This window comes from Pagrus major, chromosome 4 (genome assembly GCF_040436345.1).
Source record: "Pagrus major chromosome 4, Pma_NU_1.0".
In the NCBI taxonomy this organism is placed as follows: Eukaryota; Metazoa; Chordata; class Actinopteri; order Spariformes; family Sparidae; genus Pagrus; species Pagrus major.
In genome coordinates this window covers 35,545,916-35,570,223 of record NC_133218.1, presented here as the reverse complement: position 1 = coordinate 35,570,223, position 24,308 = coordinate 35,545,916, and the positions used below count along the sequence as shown (strand labels likewise).

At 43.3% G+C, this 24,308-nt stretch overlaps 2 protein-coding genes across 2 annotated transcripts; one reads left to right on the top strand and one right to left on the bottom strand.

The window, feature by feature from the left end:
- The first annotated feature begins 1,964 nt into the window (after positions 1 to 1,964).
- On the top strand, positions 1,965 to 2,714 carry LOC140994301 (growth arrest-specific protein 1). Its single transcript, XM_073463871.1, has one exon. It carries the CDS (start codon positions 1,965 to 1,967, stop codon positions 2,712 to 2,714), a length of 750 nt encoding a protein of 249 aa, XP_073319972.1.
- A 7,226-nt stretch (positions 2,715 to 9,940) lies between these two features.
- ulk3 (unc-51 like kinase 3) lies at positions 9,941 to 24,236 on the bottom strand. Its single transcript, XM_073465236.1, has 17 exons — positions 24,164 to 24,236; positions 23,457 to 23,595; positions 23,039 to 23,179; positions 22,819 to 22,939; positions 22,438 to 22,533; positions 21,929 to 22,072; positions 21,525 to 21,607; positions 19,472 to 19,627; positions 19,131 to 19,236; positions 18,947 to 18,987; positions 18,671 to 18,773; positions 18,049 to 18,113; positions 17,319 to 17,397; positions 15,764 to 15,804; positions 12,136 to 12,183; positions 11,902 to 11,965; positions 9,941 to 10,247 (listed from the first exon to the last, which is right to left on the bottom strand). Exons 2-17 carry the CDS (start codon positions 23,553 to 23,555, stop codon positions 10,231 to 10,233), a joined length of 1,404 nt encoding a protein of 467 aa, XP_073321337.1. The 5' UTR covers positions 23,556 to 23,595; positions 24,164 to 24,236; the 3' UTR covers positions 9,941 to 10,230.
- Positions 24,237 to 24,308: the final 72 nt, after the last annotated feature.

Genomic DNA, 24,308 nt, shown 5'->3' with positions numbered 1-24,308 from the left:
GAGTCCGCCACTGTTCGGTCAATAAAATGTCAAAAAATACTGAATAATGTCGATCAGTGTTTCCTAAAGTCCAAGAAGTCGTCCTCAAATGTCTTATTTTGTCCACAACAGAAGGATATTCACTTCATTCTCATAGAGGAGGAAAGAAACCAGAAAATATTCACATTCAAGAAGCTGGAATCAGAGAAATTTGACTTTACTCTCTGATTAATCGATTATCAAAATAGCTGGCCACTAATTTAATAGTTGACAACTGATCAGTGAATCGCTGCAGTTCTACAGTAAAGCCTGAGTTTAGGCTCACGTGTTGGTTTAACTTTTCTGCCAACTAAAACTGCAGTTTTTTCCAGCAGCTCTCTGTCATATCAAAGTCTACAACAGATCTCAGGTCTTGTATCCATCTGGTTTCATGGAGCTTGTGCAAAACTGGCACAGCCTCTCAGTGGGTGCAGACCAAAAAAAAACCCACCCCTCCAAAAAAAAAAAAAAAAAAAATCAAGTTAGTTACCATGTGAATGGCAGGAAAGCCTGGGCTATTGGTAGTTTTCAAGTGTGGTGTGAAAGGGGATAGCTGTAAAATATATTGATGCTGAAACCCCTCTCCATTGATAGGCCGCAGTGCGTGGACAATCTGCAGCCTGGAGAGACACTGGGCCACTGCATGGCCAATCTGACACAATTGGGGTGAAACGGGCCAGAAAATACTATTCTCTCCCATTCTCCTCTATCAATCGAGGCTTACAAACCCTGCAGAATGAGAGGCAGGACGGGGAGAGGAGGGGAAAGAGCGACAATTAGCGAGAACCTTTAAGCGAAAAAACCCTCAACGACGGGGCCAGTCATCACAGAGGTTTCCCTCTGCTGTGTTTACGCGTAAAAAGAAACAGATTTGTTTGTCCGCGCTCAAAATTGGAGCAGTGGAGTTGCAGATGTGAGCTTCTTGCAAAGGAATGCGTTTTTTTTTTTTGTTGCAAAGCACCCCCTGGCTGCCTCCCCTCCGTCTCCACTTCTTGTGTGTTTGCTATGAGAGAAGAGAGGAGGAGGAGGGGGAGACCACACAGATCCTTGAGGTTTTTCATGCAAAGAAAATCATAAACATTTTCCATCCAGCCTATCTCGTCATGTACCGAGAGGATTTTCGTGCCGCTCCGGGCCTGGAAATGGGTCCCACGGCTGACTCCTCAATGACGACCAATCGGTGGCCAGGATTGTAAATGAGAGAGAGGGAGAGGGACAGAGAGAGAGGGAGAGAGAGAGAGAGAGGGAGAGAGAGGGGAGGGGGGGAGGAAAACTTTTCTTTCTTTTTTTTCGACAGAAGGAGGGGTGTTGTGGGGAAATGCTCGGCGGACCGTGAAGCGTAACAGCGAGAAAGAGGGACAAAGACGCACATAGCGGGACAAAACGCGACAGATAGAAAACCTCTTCCAGCTCCGAAAAAACAACAGCGGAATGAAGCGGGTGGATGTTTTAAAAAGTGCTTTTGGAGAGAGAAGTAACTAACAGATGGCAAGAAAGATGAGTTCAAGTGTAGAAAGTGAGTTAACTGACGGTAACTGCGGTCGGAGTGCGCGTTAAGTTTTGGATAGACCCGCGGCGCGTTTTCAAAGATCTGCACCGGTGGCATGGAGCAGACGCAGGCTGCACTCTGGACCGTGATTTACTACTTTTCTGAGCGGACATGCTTCCCGGAATGACCGTTCCTGCGCTGTTTCTCTCTTTTGCAGCCACGCGTGGTGATTTCCCTGAGTCAGATCCTGTGTGCGCAGAGGTCGCCAGGAGGAGGCGAACCTAACTTACGTGCAACTCTGTGGATACGTTTTTCAAAAAGGGGACTAGTGCGTTTTTTTTTTCTTCGACTGGATTACTGATGAACTCAGGTCTGTGAGATTCAATGCGTAAATCGTCCGCATCCTAATGTGCTGGTGGAGAAAGTGCACGTCACCGAGCTAGAACTCCATCCAAGCATGAAATGTTGGTGCAGCGCCCTGGCACTTCTCCCATGGGTGCTGGTGGCCTTAGATGCCCAGCTAATCTGCTGGCAGGCGCTCCTCCGGTGCCACGACGAGCCCGAGTGCGACCTCGCCTACGGCCAGTACCTGGCAGCATGTGAAGGTAACATCAGAGGTACGAGGAGGCAGTGCCCGAGCCACTGCATCAACGCGCTCATACGGCTCAATCACACCCGCAGCGGGCCAGACCTGGAGACCTGCGACTGCGCCCAGGACGCGGAGTGCCTGAGCGCCAAGCGATCCATAGAGCCGTGCCTCCCCCGCAGACACCCGAGCGACGCCGGGGGGATAGGGTGCATGGAGGCCCGGCAGCGCTGCGAGGAGGACAGCAACTGCCACACCTCCCTCACGGCCTACTTGTCATACTGCGGGCAGCTGTTCAACGGCAGGAAGTGCTCCTCCAAGTGTAAAGCCACCATTGAGCAGATGCTCTTCATCCCAAATGGCATGCTGCTCAACCGCTGTGTTTGCGATGGGGTGGAGAGGCCTTTCTGTGAAGTGGTCAAGGAGAACATGAGCAAACTTTGCTCCATAGGAGACCACAGTGTTATTTCAGACCAGCCTGAGGTGGACATGTATGGGGATGAGGACTATGACCTGAAAGCTGACAGAGAGGAGGTGGACACCGATCACTCCTCTGCTGCCCAGAGGTTGCCCAGCTGCATGACGCTCCTGTTTGTTGCCCTGGCTCGGCTGTTGTACTGAGACGACTTGAAAACATTTGTTGGACTCACAAATGACATGTCTGTGAGATGCTCAAAGACACTTCAGCACGGGGTTCAAACCCAGGTCTGCTGGAGAAGGGAAGCCACTTTCTCACCCCCGAGGCTTCTCTGCCAGACAGCTTTAGTTGCAGGGTGACGGGGAGCACAGTAGTGATTTGTGTAGGCGATCCACAAGCGTACAATTTGCATAGTAATCCTTCTCGGTTTCACATCTCACTCAGGAAAAACTGCTCCTTTTCTGGATTTGTGATTCAAATCTTCCACAAAGATGGCCTCAATGCACTCTGAGGCGAAGGAAGCCGGTTGCAACAAATGGCAAAAAACCCTTCCAGGTGATGATGATGAGGATGAGTGATGCACGCCAGACTTTGTTGCCATTTTTGTGTGTGCCTTTAACCAGCTCCTGTTTGTTTGGTTTGCCTTCAATGGTTCCTTGGAGTGTGGCTTTATTAAGACTTTAGACAAACATTGGACCCATCCAGCCTCTGTTTGCTCTGCTCTCCATTTCAGGGGCCTCTGTATTGTTGCAGCAAACCACACTTCAAATATTTGTGGGGAACAGTCAAAGGACAAGGCGAGGGTGTGGGATCAAGTACGAAAATTAACTGAAGCGCCTCTCCAGCACTCTGTCTGGGGCCCCTCCCCCCATCTGAGATTGTTTTATTGAACTTTTCCTGAGACACCAACCCAACCCCCCTCCCACCCCTTCTTCTTCCTCCTCTCTACAGCCTGACCCCCTTTCACGCCTTTAAAAGACCCCCTGTCTTTATTACTGCTTTCACACTGAAGCAACAGGGCAGGAAGAGCTGCCTGTTGCTGGTGAAGAAAGGTCAAACCTGGAGTTTGTCCACAACAGTGCTCATGACGAGATGTTCACCTGCTTGCCTTTGTTATGTATGGGTGATTTCAGATGTTATACAAACCGTGTGATCTGACTGGAAGTTGTTGCAATAAGTTCTCATGAGCTCATCCAGCAAAAAAAAAGGCATTTTATGGATATTAAAGGTGCAATATGTAAGAATTGGCCAGTAAGTAACCGCAAACTGCTGCTAACTGTAGCTGACATTAAATATTTAGCTCACCTAGCCATGCAGCTAGCACTCCTTTAAGCTCACTCTGCCCAGACTGGGAGCTCAAAGCAATAGGGGAGTGTTAGCTCAGTTAGCATTGCAGGTAGCGGTTCGGACGAGGAGACCAGGAGAGTGTTAGTGCTCACATCGCTAGCACAGGAGCTTTGGACCAGGACCGGTCGGGGCTAGCTGGTTAGCGTGCTAACTTCATTACTCCGCAACACAAAGCTGCCCTTTATTTACAGTCTGTTCAGTATTTTAACTAAACTTCTTACGTAATGCCCCTTTAAAGATCGCAGCAACAGACACCAGGTCGTGATCTGATTAGTGAAAACAACAGTGTCACAACAATGTGAACAGGAAACAGTTTACTGCTCAGTTGTCTGGTATAAACGGTTAAACGTGGGTGAATGTGTGTTAATAACTTTGTGTCACACAGTGTTGAGATTGTAGGCTACATGTAGAGCGCTTTAACACGCAGGATCATCACTAAGTGCTTTCTTAAGAAACTCAAACTAACTCAAACAAGAGATGAAGTTCAGTTCACATATTCCTGATGTTCTTTCTCTTCAGAAATTTAACTTAAAAGTCTTTTTATGGTATTTTTTGAGAGTATTTCAGAAGAATGCATCACTGTACAGCTACTTAGTGAACAGGATTACCTGTCTGAAGGTCCACACCTGTCGCCCATGCAGTCTTTAAGTCACACGTCTTCCTCCACTGCTCCACATTAAGCTGTTTTTAGCACAAAGGGAAAGCAAAAAACAATGTTTCTGTTTCATCACCTGTAATGAATCTGCCATTTTGTGTCTTCGCCACTTGAAATTGTGTCAAAACTAATCTTTTTTGTTTTGAAGTCTCGATGAATGTTAAATTATGAAGCTAGAATATGAAGAATGTGTATATATTTTACGATTATATGCAGTAAAATAAGCCAGCGTCTGCCCACCGTCACTTGCATTCAATGCAATATATGAACACACGAACGTAGCTCAGATTTTTGCCCACAAAAAGCCTGACGGGATTTAGTTTTTTCAATTGTTCATCTCATCTCGTGGGAACGCAGCAGTAAACAGTTCAGTGCAGTGTCTTAAAATGTGGGAGGGTGAGTTTTATAATAAAAAATGTTTATGAGTTAAAGTTGTGTACTGAAGTGATTTGTTCTCAGAAAGAAAATGATGGGATCAAGAAAGTGTCTCGATTTGAAATCCCGTCACTGTGAGAGAAAATCACATCTCTCTGGTCTCAGCCCTTTTTTTCTGCATCAACTGAAAGTCTTTTGGTTCTGGGCAACTTTTCATGACCCCATGAATATGTTTAATGACATATTTAAAGAGGTATATGTTTGCTTCAGTGGTGCTTGGGAAGTACTGTCTATAATCTACTATACTCGCCACACGGTCCTCAACCCAAAATACCCCAAAATAGGCTGTATAGGTCATTTGAGGACGTTGTTAACCTGAGTTTATTTTTAAAAATTATTAAAAAGTTGACATTTTGAAGCTGGGTTTTAGTGCAGCAACACTTCCCCATATTAGATTTATATGTTGCCTTCTTTATACTTTATTTTCAGTCGTATAACTGATTGATTAGCAGCTGTAAAGACAATGAATCGTTCAGTCCCGAGGGAAATCAGACCGTATTTCAAGGAAAAACCACAGGTTTGATCTCCGATTAGCTTCCATTTCACAACGGCTAACGTTAGCATTACTGTTTGATGTAATACAATTAGGAAAGGTGTAAATTAACTGGGAAATCAACACACATCTTGCAAGACATTTGTCTAAACCTGCAAGTGAATCACAGGATATCCTTATGTCAGATACCCAGGTCCTTGGGTAAGTTTCCTAAGAAGAGCGAGAGACAAGTGAACTCATTATTGCTGCGAGATGGGACAAGACCAAAAGATGTGGTACGTTATATGTTAGATTTTTAAAAGAGGTGCTATATTCAGTATCCCAAAGCCAAAAGTAGAGTTTATAGTCTGAAAATGTCATTCACAAGTCTAGCGAGCGGCTCCAAGGTAAGCACCGTATGTGTTTCACCGTCTAATATTTGAGGGATTAGGTCAGTGTAACTGAAACCTGGAGAGGAATGTTAAGTGTCTGGTCGTTGCGCAATAAATCCTCACTGGAGCAAAGAGACAAATGAGGATTCTGCTTACAATTTAGGCTGAAGTTGTAATTAGACCACCATGAGTTTTAGAAGAAAAAGGCAGAGAGACAGTCAATGAAAACATGTCACTTGATCAGACCGAGCCGGTATAAGACAGATTTATGCACTCTGCAGTATATTCACAATCCTTTGCTAATGACCAAAACCGTAATAAACCGACTGTTTTCAGAGCAGGGAACCATTTGGGGCTTGTTCCACACTTACTTTGGTATTTACAAGTCATTAACAAACTGTAAAAGAGTCATTTAGCGTTAGGTGTGAGTGCACCTGTTCTGCAAATGTAGCTTTAGTCACGTCCAAAAGGTACGAAAGCGCAGTGGCAAGACTAGGAAATGAACAAACTGAAGAAACACAAGAAGGAAAAGACTAAACTAACTGAGTGAAAAGAATTATGAAGCAACATATTTCCATGACCCATATTTGTCCCCAGCCTTGCGTGACAAAGTAGACCTACATGTGATGAGTTATGAGAAGTTTGTTGAGTTACAGGTGGAAAATTTCACCATCTCCCAGCCCGGGGAGAGATCCTGCAACAGCTTCTCCTGATTTTTCGTTAACCACAGGAATCCCAGAGCTCGTCCAACTGTCTATTGTGTCATAAAAAACAGGGCGATAGAGACACAAAGTGGCCTGCAGTCACACTGTAGCATGCCTCCCTCTCATTTAGCGAGACTGTCTTTGGTCTGATCTGTCTTATCCATTGCCATGCATCTTTAAGTCCCTCCAACAGAACCACCCCGTCCCCTCTAAACCCCCTGCCCCGATTCTGGGAGCAAAATCAAAACAAACATGAGCAGAGCAGCCTCGGGGAGTTGAGTGTGTGTGTGCAGGGAAACGAGGGGGGGGGGGGACAGAGGCAGCACTGTGCCGGAGCCCATTTTCTAAATTATCTTTATTCAACATTTCTCTGAAACAAACCCCCGACCCCCACCTCTGTCTTCATCGCTCCAAAGTGGGAGTGACCCGGGGATTTAGGAGGCTCTTGTCTCTCGTAGGTACAATGTTCCATTCATGATAACCATCGCTCCACGGTGAATGGCCCGACCTGCTCTGTGTTTTCAGTGCAGGGGGGGGGGGGGCGCTGGAGTCAAGGGCACCCAGGTCCCATAAGGTCTACAACATAGAGACCCCTCTTTACGGGTGACGTTGATGCCAATACGACTCGACTCCTGTCCCATTAACAGTATCAACAGAGCCAAAAAAGAGAGAGTGGGAGCTCGGGAGTGTTGTTGGAGCTGCAGCGAAATGGAGGCCAATTAAAGCCACAATGCCGTAGGTTGTGGTTAGGGAAAGGAGACTGGTGTGTGTGTGGGGGGGGTTAACGTTTCCATTTCACAATCTTCCTCTCTGGGTTGCATTACTGTAAAGATGTTCTCTGCATTTTTTTAAAGGGGTAATATAAATTGGCAGAACTCCCACAAACAAGCAACAAAGCTAGCACAAGGGTCAAAATTGCATCCACAGTTTTCCTGGCAGCGACGTGCTCGTGTCATGATTAAAGCGATGAAGCCGAGCCAACACCACGGGCTACGTAAGCCAATTAGAACCCCCCCCCCCCCTCCCTCCGCAGCCACAAACGCAGCACCCGGTGGTTCTCCATCCTGTTGCTCCGGGACTCGGGGGGCCACGCTGCTCTCTGTTCTAACCATACAGTCTGGGAGTGATTTACACCTGGCGTGCCAGGTGAATGTGATTAACCAGCTGGTAGGGCAGAAAGCAAACATTACTGTGAGTCCTGGGCAGATCTGAAAACCACTTGTTAAACCTGAAGCAACTACAGCCGCGCTCTGTATTTCACGGCTTTTAAGAGAACTAGCTAGTTTCCCCGAGTTCATTGATGACTTTCCAAAGATTTTAACATCTTTTGAGTCATTATTTTAAAGAGCTGCTCCAGACGGATTTAGTCCTGCACCTCCATAAAGTTGAGGGAGTCATGAGAAACAGATTTAAAAAAGAAGTGGCAGAGGCTGAGATATCCTGACTTTTAACTCCTAGGTCAAACTCCAAAAACACCATTTCCTACATTTCCCCTAATGCATCTTTCAGTAGACAACTGCCAGGCTAACATCCACATCTGTCAAACTCCAAAACACAGGCTTTCTGTTCTGAATTTGTGCGATTCAGAGGACTTTGATATGATTGATAAGATTTTTAAATTTCTATACATGATTTACTTTTTGTCACTGTGTACTTGCTTCTTTTAAAACAATGTATTTGTAATGATCCATAATTACAAGGTGCAATATGTAAGAAACGACCGCCTGTTGAATTCATACTCAAAACAAATAGGGGGGCAGCGTATCACAAGATTAACTGCTAACTGTAGCTGCTGTTAGCTCAGTTAGCCGTGCATCTAGTGGTCCAGACTGGGTGCTCAGAGCACCAGAGGAGTGTTGGTGTTTACACCACTAGCACAGGAATGTTAGACCGGTACTGGCCGGGGCTAGCTGGTTTAGCATATCTCAATATCCCACCCCGACTATGACATCATCAAGGTTATTTACTCAGACTTGGAAAAGCTCCAGTACCACAACTGTTTTCACAGGTGGCACTAATCCAGTGTTCCTCCATCTTTCTAAAACGGTCCAGCTTTCTGAAAAGCTTAATTTACACTTCAGGTTACTTTTCTCTCGTGTGGAAAAAACCTGCAATGAGTGCAGACGCCGTAGTGCAACGATCCTATTCTTGTAAAAAGAGCTGGAATCCATCATGCATGGCAGAGGAGACGTGGGCAATCAACGGAAGAAGGATAATTTACTTGTAATCATTTCTTTGTGTATTTTTGAGCTCTGGGAATTTTCAAATTCAGCATCCACATTTTTCAGACTTCTATATGAATCATGTAATTATCCAATGTCCTTACTTTCCCATGCACGCTTCCTCTCTCCTCCCCTTGTGGACGTGAGCCAGCTGTTCCTGCAGAGCGGCCTTCCAGATGATGACGATGGCCGAGGACCAGCAGCGGTGCTCCCACAGCGACACATAAATCTTTCACAAAAGGTTCTGAAAAGAGGAGCGTTTGCCTTGTGCCGCTGACAAAACGTCCAGACTACACAGATTTCAGAGATTACCATTTTATTTTCCACTAAATTTCTCATTTAATAAATACACAAAATATAAAAATCACAGCTGTATAAACATTCAAATAAAAAATAAAACACAGCAGTGTGGAAATCTTGCCAGCATACATATGTATATGATAATTATCCTCTTTTAACTCCTGTTTCAGGTCCTTTCTCCAGCAGATCTACTGTATATTCACAAAGTAAAGCTCCCTTTTGGAGTATTCAAGCGCTTTTACCTGTTTGAAATCAAAACAGTCTGTGCAGACCTACAACAGCGAGGATTATCGGCCTGCCACTGACTATTAAGCTTTTTACCGTTTCACAGAGGCCCAGTTATGAAGGCTTTGCTTGAGCGCCACAGCTCACTGTATCCCTCAGATACCCAGCCAGTGCCAAACCTAAGAAAATGCGAGTCTAGTGTAAATAAGGCAGAGGCCGCACCTCTCCAGTTTTCCCCTCATAGTGGTGGAGAGGGCTCCATCAGCGGAGAGAGCATGGTGAGGCTGCGGTTGACCCACAGTAAAGGCAGTGGGAAGGGGGGCAGAGGGAGAATGTGCATGTTTGCAGAGGCCTCGATATAATTCATTTAATACTACAGTTCAAAACTGATGCGATGCTTCTTCGTGTCACCGTTCACATTTGATTGTATTTTCAGGTTTTCACAGTTCTTGAGCTGTTGAGACACTGTTGAATGTTTTGCTGCAATACATGCGAACAGTCTCAGTTTAACTCGTTTACCATGACAGTGTGGTATTGTCATACAAGCTGTCCGGCATTTACATATGAATGGTGTGTCAGGAGGAGGGATTTGAGGCAGTGTAAGGAGCAGGGAACTAACTTTCACATTCACCCGTGTGCAAATCCAAAATTCAAGAGCTACTTTCAGTATTTCGATGTTTCTTTTCCTTTTTTTTTTTGCTGAGAAAGAATAAACACAAAGTTCTCAGGCTGCCAAATCATCAACCTTCCAGTAACAACCAGAACATTGACCACACTTGGCTGGCAGCTGTAATATCCCACCCGGACAGCGCTCTGAGTTGGTTAGAGTGAGGTGCGATGCAGGTTTGATTTGGCCCCCGAGCAGAAACCCCGGTGAGGTGAAGGCTCTGTGTCCGAGCTGAACACTGACAGGCAGTCTGATGCCATGTCGGGGCGTGACAGCCGGTTCCCACGGTGGCCGTCGAGCTTACTGCAAACAGCACGCTGAGAAAACAGAAATGATTGATGTGTGTTAGGTTTCACTTTTTCCAAGACTGCAACACTAATCTCCGGCTGTATTTCAAATAATAAAAGGCAAGCAACGCCATCAGTCATCCACAAAGACCGCCTGTCTGCTGCTGCCTTCAGGATTACACAGAATCATAGTTTACACATTTGTTTTGGACACTTTAACGTCTAAAAGGAGAGTAAAATCTTGATCTAAACATTCTCAAAATTGTATATAATCAGAATAATAAATATACAAGTTGTTGTGTTGGCTCCTTTTAAACCTTCTAATATGTATATACTAGCATCCAGCCTGTCAATCATTGGGGTTTACTCACTACATTTAACTATAAAGAAAGGAGTCTCTGTCTGTCTGGCCGTGTTTAATGGCCATATGAAACGTGCTTGATATTATCGGGGTGGCCCTGATGAGCCTGTGAGCAGTTCAGGAGGCTTAAAACTGGATCTAAACCCCTCACACACTAAATAATCTGCGCCCAACACCGGTACCTGTACCTCTGCTGACTAAACCCATGCTCTACTTCATAACCGCTGTGGTTACGTCAACGCAATCGACTGGTAACGCCTATTTTGAAATGAAAAACTTCGCTAACTATACGCAGATTACGGAGAATGCACCAACAGCATTTATAACATAATGTAAAGTATGAGCGTTGCACTTTACCACCATGGAACAACCTGTCAGGCCCGCTCACTGATGTTAATCTAGGTCTGTAAGGGTTTAGTGTTTAGGTGGACAACAAGTCTGTGGGTTACAGCGAGATGGTTCTCAGCAGAACTCTGCTGCTTGTTTTGGTGTAGTCTAAGGTCAGCAGACAGACTTGGGCGTTGCTGCGACCCTCTCTCGTACAGTTGCTGTTGGACCGGTGCCAGCTAGTGTGGCTGACTGCAGAGTGGTTTTATTAAAATAACAGCAGCAGAGTACGAAGCCACGTTCTTCATGTAACTTGAGCAGCCCTCCAGAGTCACTGGTGCCCTTCCCCCATCCCCAGGTTTTTTTTTTTTTTATTCATAATTCCCCAGGAATTTCTTGCTGAGGACAGGATATTGTCTCGGCTTTAGGTATCCACTATCCATCCAGGAGCTCAGCCCAGAAAATACTAGGAGTTAGGCTGTAGGTATATAGGTTAGAGCTCGCGATGTTCATATATATTAAAATGTAACCTACATTAATAATATATTGCTACAGTATTCAAACAGATAAGTTCCAGTATATTAAATGTTATATGTTACATGTGAGTCTGGGAGAGGAATGAAGTTTATGTGTGTGTGTGCTCTCGTTATTTCTGGTGTTTGTGTGTTAGGAGGGCAACTCTTTGCTAGCACCAAGTCTCATTTTCACAAGGTAGGCTTTACAAGAGGGCAGAGGACAGAGCGGCCCAGGGCTCCACTGAAATGAAATCAAAGAGCCAGACAGTCCTGCGGGGTGGCCAGCGCAGCAAGAGAATGGCTCATATTTTACTGGTTGGAAAAAAAAAACCTTTAATGAAAAGACATTTCATTACATCTTTAGGCGGCTATTCTCGCTTAAGCCCATAACAAAACCTCCATAAAGTCACTTATCAGCCTGGCTGCAAGGTTCTCAAAAAAACCAAAGCTTTCAAAAAAGTACACCAGCAAGGATACTCACAGCTTCTGACAGAGTCTGCAAGAGGTTCTCGATCCAGAGACACGTCCCTCTGAGTCTCCTGCATCTGAGAAATAAAGTAACGTAGTAAAGTAACAACAAATACAGATACAGGGACAAAAAAACAGGTGTTTAGATGGTGCATCTTCACTGAGCAACATCATCAAAGTTTTAGGTTCCAGTCATTTAGAAGTGAATATATAATTGAAGATGTGAAAGGAAGGACTTCATGCTTACCTTGATGTTCTTCTTGATGTATTCAGCTCTGCTCATGAGACTTTTAATCTAGTGAGAGAGATAAAATTGCAACACATGTAATTACAATTTTCAGTTTGAACACAAACGCGCTTTCATACAGTATTTTGGTGATATACTGATTGTTCTGATGATGTTTCTTAGCCTGGTCGGCCCACCATTTTGGTCCGGGCTGACATATCTCAGCTATAACGATTGAAGGGCAGACGATGGACCATATAGACATTGTTTTCTGTGAAATGATCCTTTTGGATGGATTGCAATGACATTTTTTTGATCCCTTAACTTTTCATTTAGTGCCATTATTAGCTAAAATTTGACCAAATACATGCAAAACTAATAAGATTCCCATCAGCCTCAGCTTCACTTTGTTTTCAGTCTTTATAAGCTGCACACTAAACTAATGGATGAGCATGGTCATCATTATACCTGCATGTTGGCATCGTCACTGAGAGCATGAAAGAAAGTTAAGTGCCGATAAAGGTTTTTGAATTGATGGGAGATTATTATGACCACCATGCATTTTAAGCTAACTATAAAGAGGGATTAGTGTTTTTTTAGTGTGAATTTAAAAAGGTCAAACTGTTTTAAAGAAGTAAATAAATATTACGTACAAACCAAGACCGGCTGTGTTTGCAATTATTTTCTCAATGCCTCGTTATCTTGTTTCTCATGATATCAGGTTCATTTATCTCATTATCTCTGATTTAGGCCGATTTCTGAATAATGATCTTATGTATCACAAGATAAACGACTTCTCCTTGAATGACTGATCTGAATTTGATCTCCAACAGAAAGACGATACAATCTCCAGCTGTGTTTGACTTTGATTGAAATAAAGTCTGACGTGTTCATCAATAATATCTACGACTTGATTCGACATTTTCAGTTTAAATCAGTTGCTACAAATGTCAAGACGCCATGTATGCATGCTGGCAAACACACTCCTGCCCTCTGATACATTGTTAGTAATAAGAGGAAACAACGTTTTGCTTCTCATCGTAACGGGTTTATTATCTCAAGATATAAAAGCTTGTTTTCTCCAGATAATGAAATACTTAACTTCTGATCTAAAGATAATGGCATTAAAAACAAATAGTTGCAAGCAAGGCATTATCATTAAAAATCACTTCCAGGGCTTCTGCCGTTTAATCAGAGGATGATGCAAATTTTCCCTTTTGTTTAGAGCTTTGAATAACCAGATGTGTTTTCTGAGCTGTGCGCTTGTTTACTGTAAACTGCGGCGTGTTTTTGCAGCAGGAAACGAAATGACTTTAAGATGCGTGGAGACGTAAACTCCCTGTTAAAATCAGATTAAACCGATCGGCTCTGCTGATGTGCTTCTTGCTCTTTCTGTTACTTTATGAAAACATTTCATATGGTGCACATGTGCTCGCAGTAACTGCTGTCATCAGATGCTTGAGGCTGCTCTTTACTGTGGTAATCAGTCCTCTGGTGATCGTCAAGGTTTTTGGCTGCACCTCATACCTAGTTGTATCACCACTAGGTCACAGCACACAGCAAGGCCTCGTGGGTATCGCTGCAGTAACATCTGAGGGTCGTAATCATGGGAGACCTAAACTGATGGCTTCATAATTTCCCTTTAAAACATCAGTCTGTTGCAGTAAATACTCATTCTGACCACAGGTTTTCAGGATTCAGCCCTGACCCCAACCTCAGTTAGCCACAGCACTTTCATCACCAATCCCTTTAATCAGTAAGTCAAGTACAATAAAGGAAATGAGGAAATCTGCCCGGGTGAGGATGATTCATGGGACTTATTGATAACTTGCAGAGTTTTACAGGTACAGGTAGTGAAACACAGGTCACAGGTCAGCGTGACCTCACGTATTTCAGCCATGATGACAGAACATGAACAACACCCGATAGATCAAAGCCAACGAGAAGTCGGGGTATTGAATTACCGTTTTTGAAAGAGGGCTCGACAGTAGATATGAACGCACATGGAGGCCAGTCATGGCAGCATGTGTTGGCTCTTTGGGTTCTCACATACACACATGCTTTCGATCGTATCCCCCACCCCCGCCTCTCTAATGCTGTGTTAGATTATTACAGCCGCATCTGAATTTACTTAAGACAAGCACCCATAAAACTTCAAATGGGGAGGTCTATGAGGCCCCCTCAAACCCCCTTCCCCCCTTCTGGGGTTTGTTGGTGAAATACTGTTGTCTGTTTGTTGGCTCGGTTGCTGGCTAAACAATACACAAAAACACAAGAGCTTGGAGAATTAATAATAGACTTGCACACGTCCTTTGCATGTGTTTGTCAACGCTTAATATCAATGCAACGTATTCAGGATGTTGATTCCAGAAAGTCAGAGCCAGCGAATGTAGCAGACCATCAAAATGTCGGGTTTACGTAAGTATGTTCAGGCTGGTGTCCAAAAGCATGTATGTCGTCTACAAAGGTCTCATTAGTGCAATAAGACAAGAGAAGGTCAACAGACGGTCTTTGTTGGTTTTTATTAAAGTTGATTATTATTGTTATCATTTATTTAATTCATTGATTGGAACTCAAAAGCCACAAACTCCCTTCTTGGCAGTACATGAGTTTGCCTTTGCTTTTTGTCCTAGTGTCTTTTACATCTTTAACTTCAGTCTGTCCTTCTGTGGGGGATAATATCTATTTTAGTTCATTTTTAGTTCACGCTTATACTCATGTTACTTCTATTGTTATCTTATCAGGCACTGTTTTTTGCATTTACCTCCTCAAACACTTTTTGTTTTGATTTTTGTATGTTTCACTCATATTTAATACTCTCTATTGTCTTAAACTGGACCCAGCGTGTGACCCTGACGCAGGAACCCGCTGGTTGTTTTTGTTTTGTTTTCTATTATACTGTATATTTTTGTAGCAATCTCTGGCACAACAATTTCCTTCAGGATTAACAAACTTCCATCTCATCTTATCCTTCAAACTAAACACCAACTGAATGATGTTTGAGTGCTGCTTGAACAAAGACGGAAGGAGAAATATTTAAACGCCAGCGTCAGCCAGCGTACCGATCGATTTAGCACCTTTTTTTTTGGTTTCTACCAACTCCTGAGGTAAATATCTGGGTATTTAGCTGCTAAATGCTGCGCTATGTTCACCAACAAGTCGCTAACTTTGTCTGTCTGTCATTTGCTGCTATGCGGGGAGTGTACAGTTGGTTTGTATAGCTATTTTGCTAAAAAAAAAAGCGCTGCCTGCTTCAGCTGAAAACAATGCTAATGAGAGCAGTGAAAGTAAAAAGTTGTTGACTGTAAAACCAAACAAATGAGCTGAAAGATGCTATAAAAACAATCTTTTCCCATACAAGTGGTCATGTGAGCCCTTGTTGATAGAAAGAAAAAATATTATAGCCGCTTTAAGTATCCAATTATAAAGTGGACAGTGATTTATTTGTATGTAACAGTGCTATAGGTGATGGATTGTGTTATTTGGCCTTCACCACTAAAAACATACACATGTGAGTGCTGGAAAGAGGCTCGTGGGTCATGTGATGGAGTGCCACTGTGCTAGGTGATCAGCTGAGGGCTAGTTGGAGGTGACAGATAGTCGTTCCTACCGTGAGCACTCAACCAGAAGCCCTCCCTCGCCTACTCACCTCACCGTGGAGCAGCTCTTTCCTGCGGCCCTGGGGCTCGGCTGGCTCACGAGAAAGAGAAAAAAAAAGATAGAGAATAATGAGGACAGGGAAAAAAAAGAAAAGTCCACTACCTCATCACCTTGTTTGTTCAAGAGGAGGTCAACTACTAGATTGGATTTCGCAAGCATGTAGACTGGAGGCGCAAGGGTGGAAATGGCTCTAATGTAGGCCAGTGTTTTCACAGTGAGTCGTCCTGGAGGCGAGAGTGACAGAGAGGAGGAGGAGGAGGAGGAGGAGGTGGAGAGCTCTCTGGTGGCAAGGCATGTTGGGAGGCTGTGCAACAAAGAGCTCTTAGCCAAACAAAGAACCAATGTTTTCTCCCCACAATCCCTCTGGTGGTGTCTGCTGTGCCACACAACGTGGCTCCCTGACACTGCAGAGAGAGGCCGGTTAGGATGGCATGGGATTAGTTGGACCGGCACATTGTACACTATTGATCCGATGACGAGACGAAGTTCTGCTTAACGCATGTAAAAAAGCACTGACATATACAGTAAATGTAACTGTTAGCTGTGTTTTTGTCCTCGGCGAATTTTCAATATCTGGATGATTAGAGCACTTGTTAATAGTTTTCATTTGATTCTAGTGCGTAATAACACAAAGAAGCGAAGTGTGCTGTCTGAATGGGAAGCAGATGGCCCGGGCCCTCATACCACACACAGGGTGCTGGCACCGGGTCTGATCGCGGCTCAAAGCCACATCTGGATCACTCTATCCCACCTCTTCCATTAGGCCGATCTTCCAGATGAGCTCATGAGCCGGGCCTAATGGACGCCAGGCCGCAGAGGGAGTCGCTGGAGTCTCTTCTGTAGTTCCTCTGTCTGTTTGTCTGTCTGTCGCTTATTAAGTGTCCCCGTCTCTCTCCAAGTCTATTGCTTCACTCCGTCTCTGTCAGTTCGTCTTTGACTCTTTCTAAATCACTTTCTCCAAGTTGTTTTCCATCCCTTTCAGACTCTCAGAGAGTCTTTTTATATCGATCTCCCTCAAAGTTTCTCTTTTCTGTTTCCAGTTACGTCTCGCTTTAAGTATCTCTACATCTTTACTCTCTGTCCAAGTCATTTTTGTCACTTTTCCAGTCTTTCCCTTGAGAATCATTGTCTTTGTTCAGCCACTTCTTGACCTGTCTCAGGTTCTGGCTGTTCCCTCAACTTTGAATTCACTTCTCTCACAGCCTGCTCATTGTATCCACTCTCTCATTCACTTTATGTGCCTTTTTATGCCCATCTGCTTTTATGAATGACTTTTTGTTATTCTGCAGAAAACAGAACAAACTTTCTTTCTCTGTTTAGCAACGAATGTGTGTAAACACTCACAGCTGCTGAGGTGAATACATTAGAAGTATCTGATGTGGGACTACAATAAGGTTTGAATTTCTTCCTCAGTCACCCACTATTGCCAGATGTCCTTGAGCAAGGCACTTAAACCTTGGAGTTCAGTGGTTCAGTCGCCAACAGCGGTAACACAGGATAATTGAGCAAAGCCATCTTGGCTGGAAAGAAAGGAGTTTATCTACCTGCTAGCGCCAACAGAAGCTCTCCGAGGCACTGTTGGTACACATCCAGAGCCTCATGATCATCCAATCCACTCTCCTCCTATAATGAAACATTGAAAATGAGGCAAAACAACTAGTTCTTTATATCTGGCTGCCGAGCCACTTGGGCCACCCTGGTACTTTGCACAGTTCAGTTATTTCAGTTATTAGCTTTCACAACAGAAAAATTCTTAGCACATCTATTTCATGAGCCAGGAGCGTAGGAGAGGGACGAGTACACCAAGAGCTGCAAGCAAACCCGCACACTGTTTAACTTGCAGAAATACATTAATTTGTGATGTTTGGATATTAATCCTTCATCAGGCAAACAGATGAACCCTGCCTGATGAAGGTCTAGTACTGAAGTACTGCAAATACATGTAATTTTGTTAGACAGTGTGTGGGAGTTAGCTTGCAACTCTTGGTCTACTCTGTAAGCAAAATTTGTTTATTTATTATTCCTTATTTTACTTATTTTAGGCTGTATACAGCAGAGACACACAAAAATAAAAAAGTCTGTACAGCTGACACATTATCAGACCAGCAACACAGAAAAACAGATGTTTTTGGTTCACCAGTGAGCTTAAAAGATGCGGTTTTGATTTGTGTCTTGCTTTGTGTTTGTGTATCTCTGTTGTATTACGTCTGTTTCACCCTGCTTTTATTTCCATCTCTTTAGCCGTGTCATCATCCAGCAGTGACCCCTTCATACCTTAGTGCTGGCAGTCGAGGCCAGCTCCAGCGCAGCCAGGAGTCGCGGTTGGTCTCGAGACATTTCTTGAGTGGGAAGAAAACAAAAATCACTATTTTACTGCTGTCTCTCAGTCTAAACATACAAAAAAAAGATGCACTCGATGAGAAAATTTGCAACATTTTGTAATCATCATGTCCCATCCTGCAACTGTAGACTCCAGTATTGTAGACTTAAAATACTTAAGATTTCATAATATTTATTTCCGGGGTAATTGAGCACAAGTGTCCTTGAGCAAAATACAAAATCCTTCAGAGGCCCAGAGCTGCCATTCTGTAGCTGACCTCTGAGGCAGGGGGAAGGAAATTAAGTTTTCCCCTCACGGGGATCATTAAAGAAGAAGTAGAAAGAATAAAACATCTTTACTTTCTTATGTACAGCGGTTTCATGCAATTTTCCATTACAAGAATAATAACCAGATGGGGAAAATACTGGATCTGTATTAATGTTTAATGTATTTGATTAAAACCAAGTTCAAAAACACACACCGCTTTACTTTTAGTTGCCCTATCATACACCTCACCAGGCGAGGTTATTGCTGACATACAGCGGCCCTGCCTCTGCACTGAGCTGGGTTCATTACCTCGGAGGACATCCCTGGAGGTCCGGGCCTCCTCAAAGCTCAGTCTGTTGTCTGAGGCCACCAAGGCTTTCAGCTCCTCGGCTCTGGACACATACTGGCTGACCTGTGGGAAGTCCTCTTACATTGACTCAACTTAATCATGTCAACTACGCCATATGCTCTCCATCCCCACCATATGGTATTCATAGAGGAGAATTCATTCCAAGTGAAAGTCACTGGAGTATTAAAAAAAAAGACAGCAACTGAAAATAGAAAGTAAAGTGTTTTCAGGCCTACCTTCAGCCTGAGGGCATCTTTACGTTGTCGGTCCGTCTCGACTGCAGAGGAGGGAGAGAAGAGGTGTTTTGGTTTTACATTAAGTGCGTTTACTTTGCCTAGTTTATTGCACTGGAACAAAGGCGGTGCATTGTTAAGGCGGCTTAAGCCACAGACAGGATATGAGTGTGGTTGTTGCTCTTACAGTGAATAGCGGGGACAAAGTGCTCAAGGGCACTGCAGTAAAGGGAGAGAGCAGCGGACCTCTCCCCTTCCTGGTCCTTCTGAACGGCCTGCAGGACCAGTCCTTTCTGAAAAGAGGAGATGGGAACTGGCATCACTGAATGCAAACTGCTGCGGCTCTCCATTGCTTATGCATGCGTGCAGAGTCATGCGTGAAGGAACATGTGGGGCAGGCATGAGCACAAACCTACCAAGCACATGTGTACATGTGCTCAGTCAATCACACACGCATTATTCATGGTCATCTAGGGTAGACACACACACACACACATGCCAGCACATATTTCCCCTTTCTTCTCTTACCGCTCTCACTAGGCTCTCTGCGCTCGGCATGTGCTCCAAATCCACAAAAGGGTGGGTGAAGAACTCTGCAAAGGTGATCCGGACATCTGGATTTCTCTCCAGCAGCCGCAACAGAAGGTCTCTGCAGTCCTTGGATACCCTGGCCCCGGGAGGGAGCTGATGCACAAAACACGACCTTATTATGTTACACTCGATCCGCAGGACAATCCAAGGGAAAGGGACAGCAGATTGTTGCCAGAGACCTTCCAGTTTCACATCACTACTTTTCATCAAAAGATGACCTTAAAACTCTCGATGTGAATCCCCGGGTAATGGACCACAAACTAATGCAATCCATTGAGCTCAGGACCAGTGTCTGACACAAGAATTCAAGTGTTCTGAAAGCCCTCCATCATTAAAAGTACTGTTACCCTTTATTGTCACTGTGTGGTAATTAACATTTGGTGTGTGTTTGTGTGTGTGTGTGTGCAGTGAGCGAATCAGGACAGAGACACAGCAATGACTTTTAAGTGCCGAACATCAGTAATTGTTTAATTACAACAGATTTACCTCAAGACCAAACTCTAATCTAATTAGCATTTTAAACCATATTCATTATGGTCTCTTTACACATACAGGAGATCATTAAAAAGACTGAATTACAGATGAGACATTACCAGTTTGTTTTTATTAAAGGGTCATAACTGAATTTATCATATTGGCATGTTTAGAAACATCTGAAAACTCTATTTATCCGTTTGTGTCCAAGATTGTTCCTTTACATTTTAGAAAGTAAACTGGAGATGAGCATTATGTCATTATTTGTCCACTGTTTGAGCTCCCTGAGTGGGATGAGGGTGCAGGGCTGAAGCATGCCATCTAGTGGTTTAATGGTAAAAATCACAAATACAGCGAAGAACCCCCCCAATAATCAGCAGTACTGTGTTTTCTTTATATGCTGTTACAGGGACATAATCAATGACACACTAAGTGATTCACACTTTGCTTTCTAGAGGGGACGACTGCAGGGTAGAACATACATTTAACAAGAAGTTTAATGTTTTTAATTCTTGCATTTTGGCTTCAGCCATTAAAGACTACTCAATATTTCTCTTAAGTTCTCTTATTCCCAGGTAACGTGATGTGTGTTTGTACATTTGGATGATTTAATCTACTTTTATTTTGAAAAACGATGACACCCTGACATGTTGTAGTACTGTAGTGTTACTGTTACTCAAACAATCACTGAATGAAATATAGCACTTCATGCAATGACTTTTGTTGCGGTGGCATCTAGCCTTTTTCCTAAAAAGCAACTAATGTAAAAAAAAAAGAAAAAAATCCCTGCTGCTTCACAGGGTGTCGTTACTCTAGACCGGGGTTCAGCCACCTGCGGCTCTGGAGCTGCATGCGGCTCTTTTGTCCCTCTGCAGCGGCTCCCTGTGGCTTTGGCATTTTACATGGAAATGAATAATGTATGTTTTTTTTTATCATCATCACTATTTTTAGGCCTACAGTGATTCTTACATTCTCTGACAGTAAAAATGTGTAGCCTACACACACAAAATTGTATCTGATCTATCAAGTTGTGGTTTTGTCATTGAATTGAATGACTGTGAGCTGACATTGTTGTGTTTTATGATTTCAGTCTGAGAAGTCTGAGAAAAAGAAGACGGATTTCCTCACACTTAAAGTGGACTTTAGTCCAAATGTAATTGAAACTATCCCGTGTTTCTTTTTACTTTTACTGTTCTCAACTCTATGCTTCCGTTCTATGTTTTATTTATTATCAAAGTAGGCTCATTTTTATTTTGTACATTTTCACAAAAACAGGAAGGACTTGCAATGTATAGTTAAAGTTACTGACCCCTGCTCTAGTCATAATACAGTATTTGAAATTGGGAGCAGCCTGAAATGTGCTTTCATCAAATGACAAATATGTAGCACAATGAAACACTATTTTAGAGCGCCAGTGCGAGCAGTCAGTGAGTCATTTGTATTTTTCAGCAGGATTGCCAACTGTCTCAGTCTGGCAATTCACTAATGAGGAACTCATTTGTTGCTCAGAGATTACCTCAATAGGTTGGTTACTCCGGATCTTCTCCTCTAATTCAGCGTATGACCTCGATGCAAATGGTGCTCGTCCAAACAGTGCCTCTACAGACACACAAACAATGTTAAAAAGACTATTCCAAAAGGATCATTAACAGCGATTACAGAGTATTTACAATCAAAAGTAATGCACCTACTGTGCATCGAGGGTATGCATGCCTCAAATGCTTGAAAAATTATTTGCCAACAATCTGCAAATGACATGCCTGACAATGACAAGAGCTCTTTCCATTATGAATTACTTTACACTTTACACACTACACTTTACTTTACAATGCAATTTACAGATTGTCTGATGCAGTGTGTAATTCATGTGGAGGGCATCAGCACTCAATAAAGATGACACGGTGAACACAAATTACTCACCGTAAAGAATGACTCCTACCGACCAGAGATCTACCCTGGAGTCATACTGGCGTCGGCACACCATCTCAGGAGCCATGTAAAGAGGAGAACCTCTCAGGACACTCTGCTCATCCCATGGTGACATGTACTGGGCGAAACCAAAATCTGAGAGCAAATCAGAATGTAAACAACACTGTGAGAGATTCAAGTGGATACAATCCTCCTAACCGTCATAAACTCCAGTGCAGCACTACCAACTGTTTAAAATACAAATGTTTGTTTAAAGCCATGGGTTGCAGCAGAACTTAAGAATATAATGGTAACACAACATAAACAATAACATTTAGCCTGTGGTACAAAGAAGTAACATTTTTTTGGTCTGCAGAACAAAAACAGAAACAGAACACAGCACAAAAACATGACACTTTTAAAATGTGTGGTGTCTGGCCTGTTGCTGAAATGATCTCACCCACATTCAAAATTCATATGTGTTTGCTTGATTGTTTGACTGGTTGTGGGCACGTGATCACCTGCTAGTTTGAGGACAGAGCCGCTGAGCAGAATATTCTGGGGTTTCAAGTCCAGGTGTGAGATGTTTCTCTCGTTAAGAAATTGGAGGGCGCAGGCTGTTTGTACAGACACACATACAACAAGATAAAGATGAAAGAAACACAGTATTACTAAATTCAGCACACACCATGCAGTCCTTAAGTTTGAACTGAGCAGAAACTTTCACTAAATAATAATATGTATGTATTTCTAACATAAAACTGAGTTCTACCGATTTTTCCAGACAATGTTCATGTTTGCTTGGCTATAAAAAAAGTGTTGAAACTCCCTAGAAACAAAAAAAAAAAAAATCAATAAAACTAACTTGTCCTCAGATGCTTTGATATAAGGTAATGACTGACCTATCTGTTGCAGGAAGCGTCGAGCCACCCTCTCAGGCAAAATCCTGCGACTGCGAATGAAGCGGGAGAGATCTCCACCAGAACACCACTCCAGGATCAGATAAATATTCTCAGCATCCCACTGATGAAAGAGAAGCATTCAGACGGAGGGAAAGATTCAAAGGAAGACCGAGGAAGCTTTTTTTCAAAATTCAAATTTGAAAGCTATAAATAAGCTTACCTGAAAGTCTTTTAGCTGGACTATATGAGGGTGACGCATCGTCTTGAGCATCTCAATCTCTGTGAGCAGGTTTTCTGTTGATGCCTTGTTAAGAGTCTTTTTCGCAACCACCTTCACTGCCACCACCTCTCTACTGTCCCCCTGCAATGACAATCATAAACTAACCTCCAACTTTCACTTTCAGTTTAAACAAAAACCAGACTGAACTTATAGTAACAGTACGAGCACTAATACACTCAATGTTGAAGTATAAACATTCAATAATGGCTCATATCTTTCACATTCATTAAAGTGTAGTAGTCATTAAGTATTGTGAGCAACGTCAAGTAGTTTTCAGGTAACCTGAGTCGAACCTTGAAATCAAACATACATTTTGAGACTTCTCTGATGTTTCCCCTTGACTCCACCACAAACTCACCTTTCTGTAGGCTTTGTAGACTGTCGCATAGGTACCACTGCCCAGCCTCTCTGTGAGGATGAAGTCAGTCAGTTTTGGTGGAGCAAAGCTGGAGGCCATGCTGACGACAGCAACATCAAATTTCCCTTGTAGGTCTGGGCTGGAATGACAGATCAATATGCTGTTAATACCACAGGAGTAGCCTGATTTACACCCTGCTACATGGAGCTCAGAGGTCAAGGACAGCTGCAGAATAGTGTTGCTATCCTTTGAGTACCTTTCTTGTCTTGCCTTATAACAAACGCATCTTCTAGTTAAAGCTCAGCCTATCTACACCAAGACACGTGAATCATTTCACTACTGTACTGTCAATCATCTATCCAGTTTATTGCAGCATGTTTCTCGCCTCTTTTTCTGTTGAATTCAAAGTTTTAAGTTGTTTGTATCGCGCCGAATTGCAGTCATGCTCGTTAAAAGTTTTATTCTGACATTAACTCGTCTTCTTGACAAGAGAGGAAGCTGTAAACATCCAGTTTACTTCACTGAATCTGCTGTACATCAGTTTGGCAGCTAGCTACAAGTCGTAGCTAGCTAGCGTTAGCATGTACACTGCAGAGCTGCATCGTTTTTATCAACCGCTCGGTGAAGATAAACCGGAAGTAGTAGTTAGGCCCGTCCGCGTTCATTCAGACGTTTTTAAAATACATATAAAAGTAGCTGACACTTACCTGCGGGCTAATAAATCCACACCAGCTGAAGTCAATGTTTACATGACAGATTTGCTCGCACGCTGCACTGCGGTGCTCAGCTGCTCACAAGGTATCAGAAAATGTGTTACTGCCACCTAGCGTCGGTCCTCCGGTACTGCAGCGT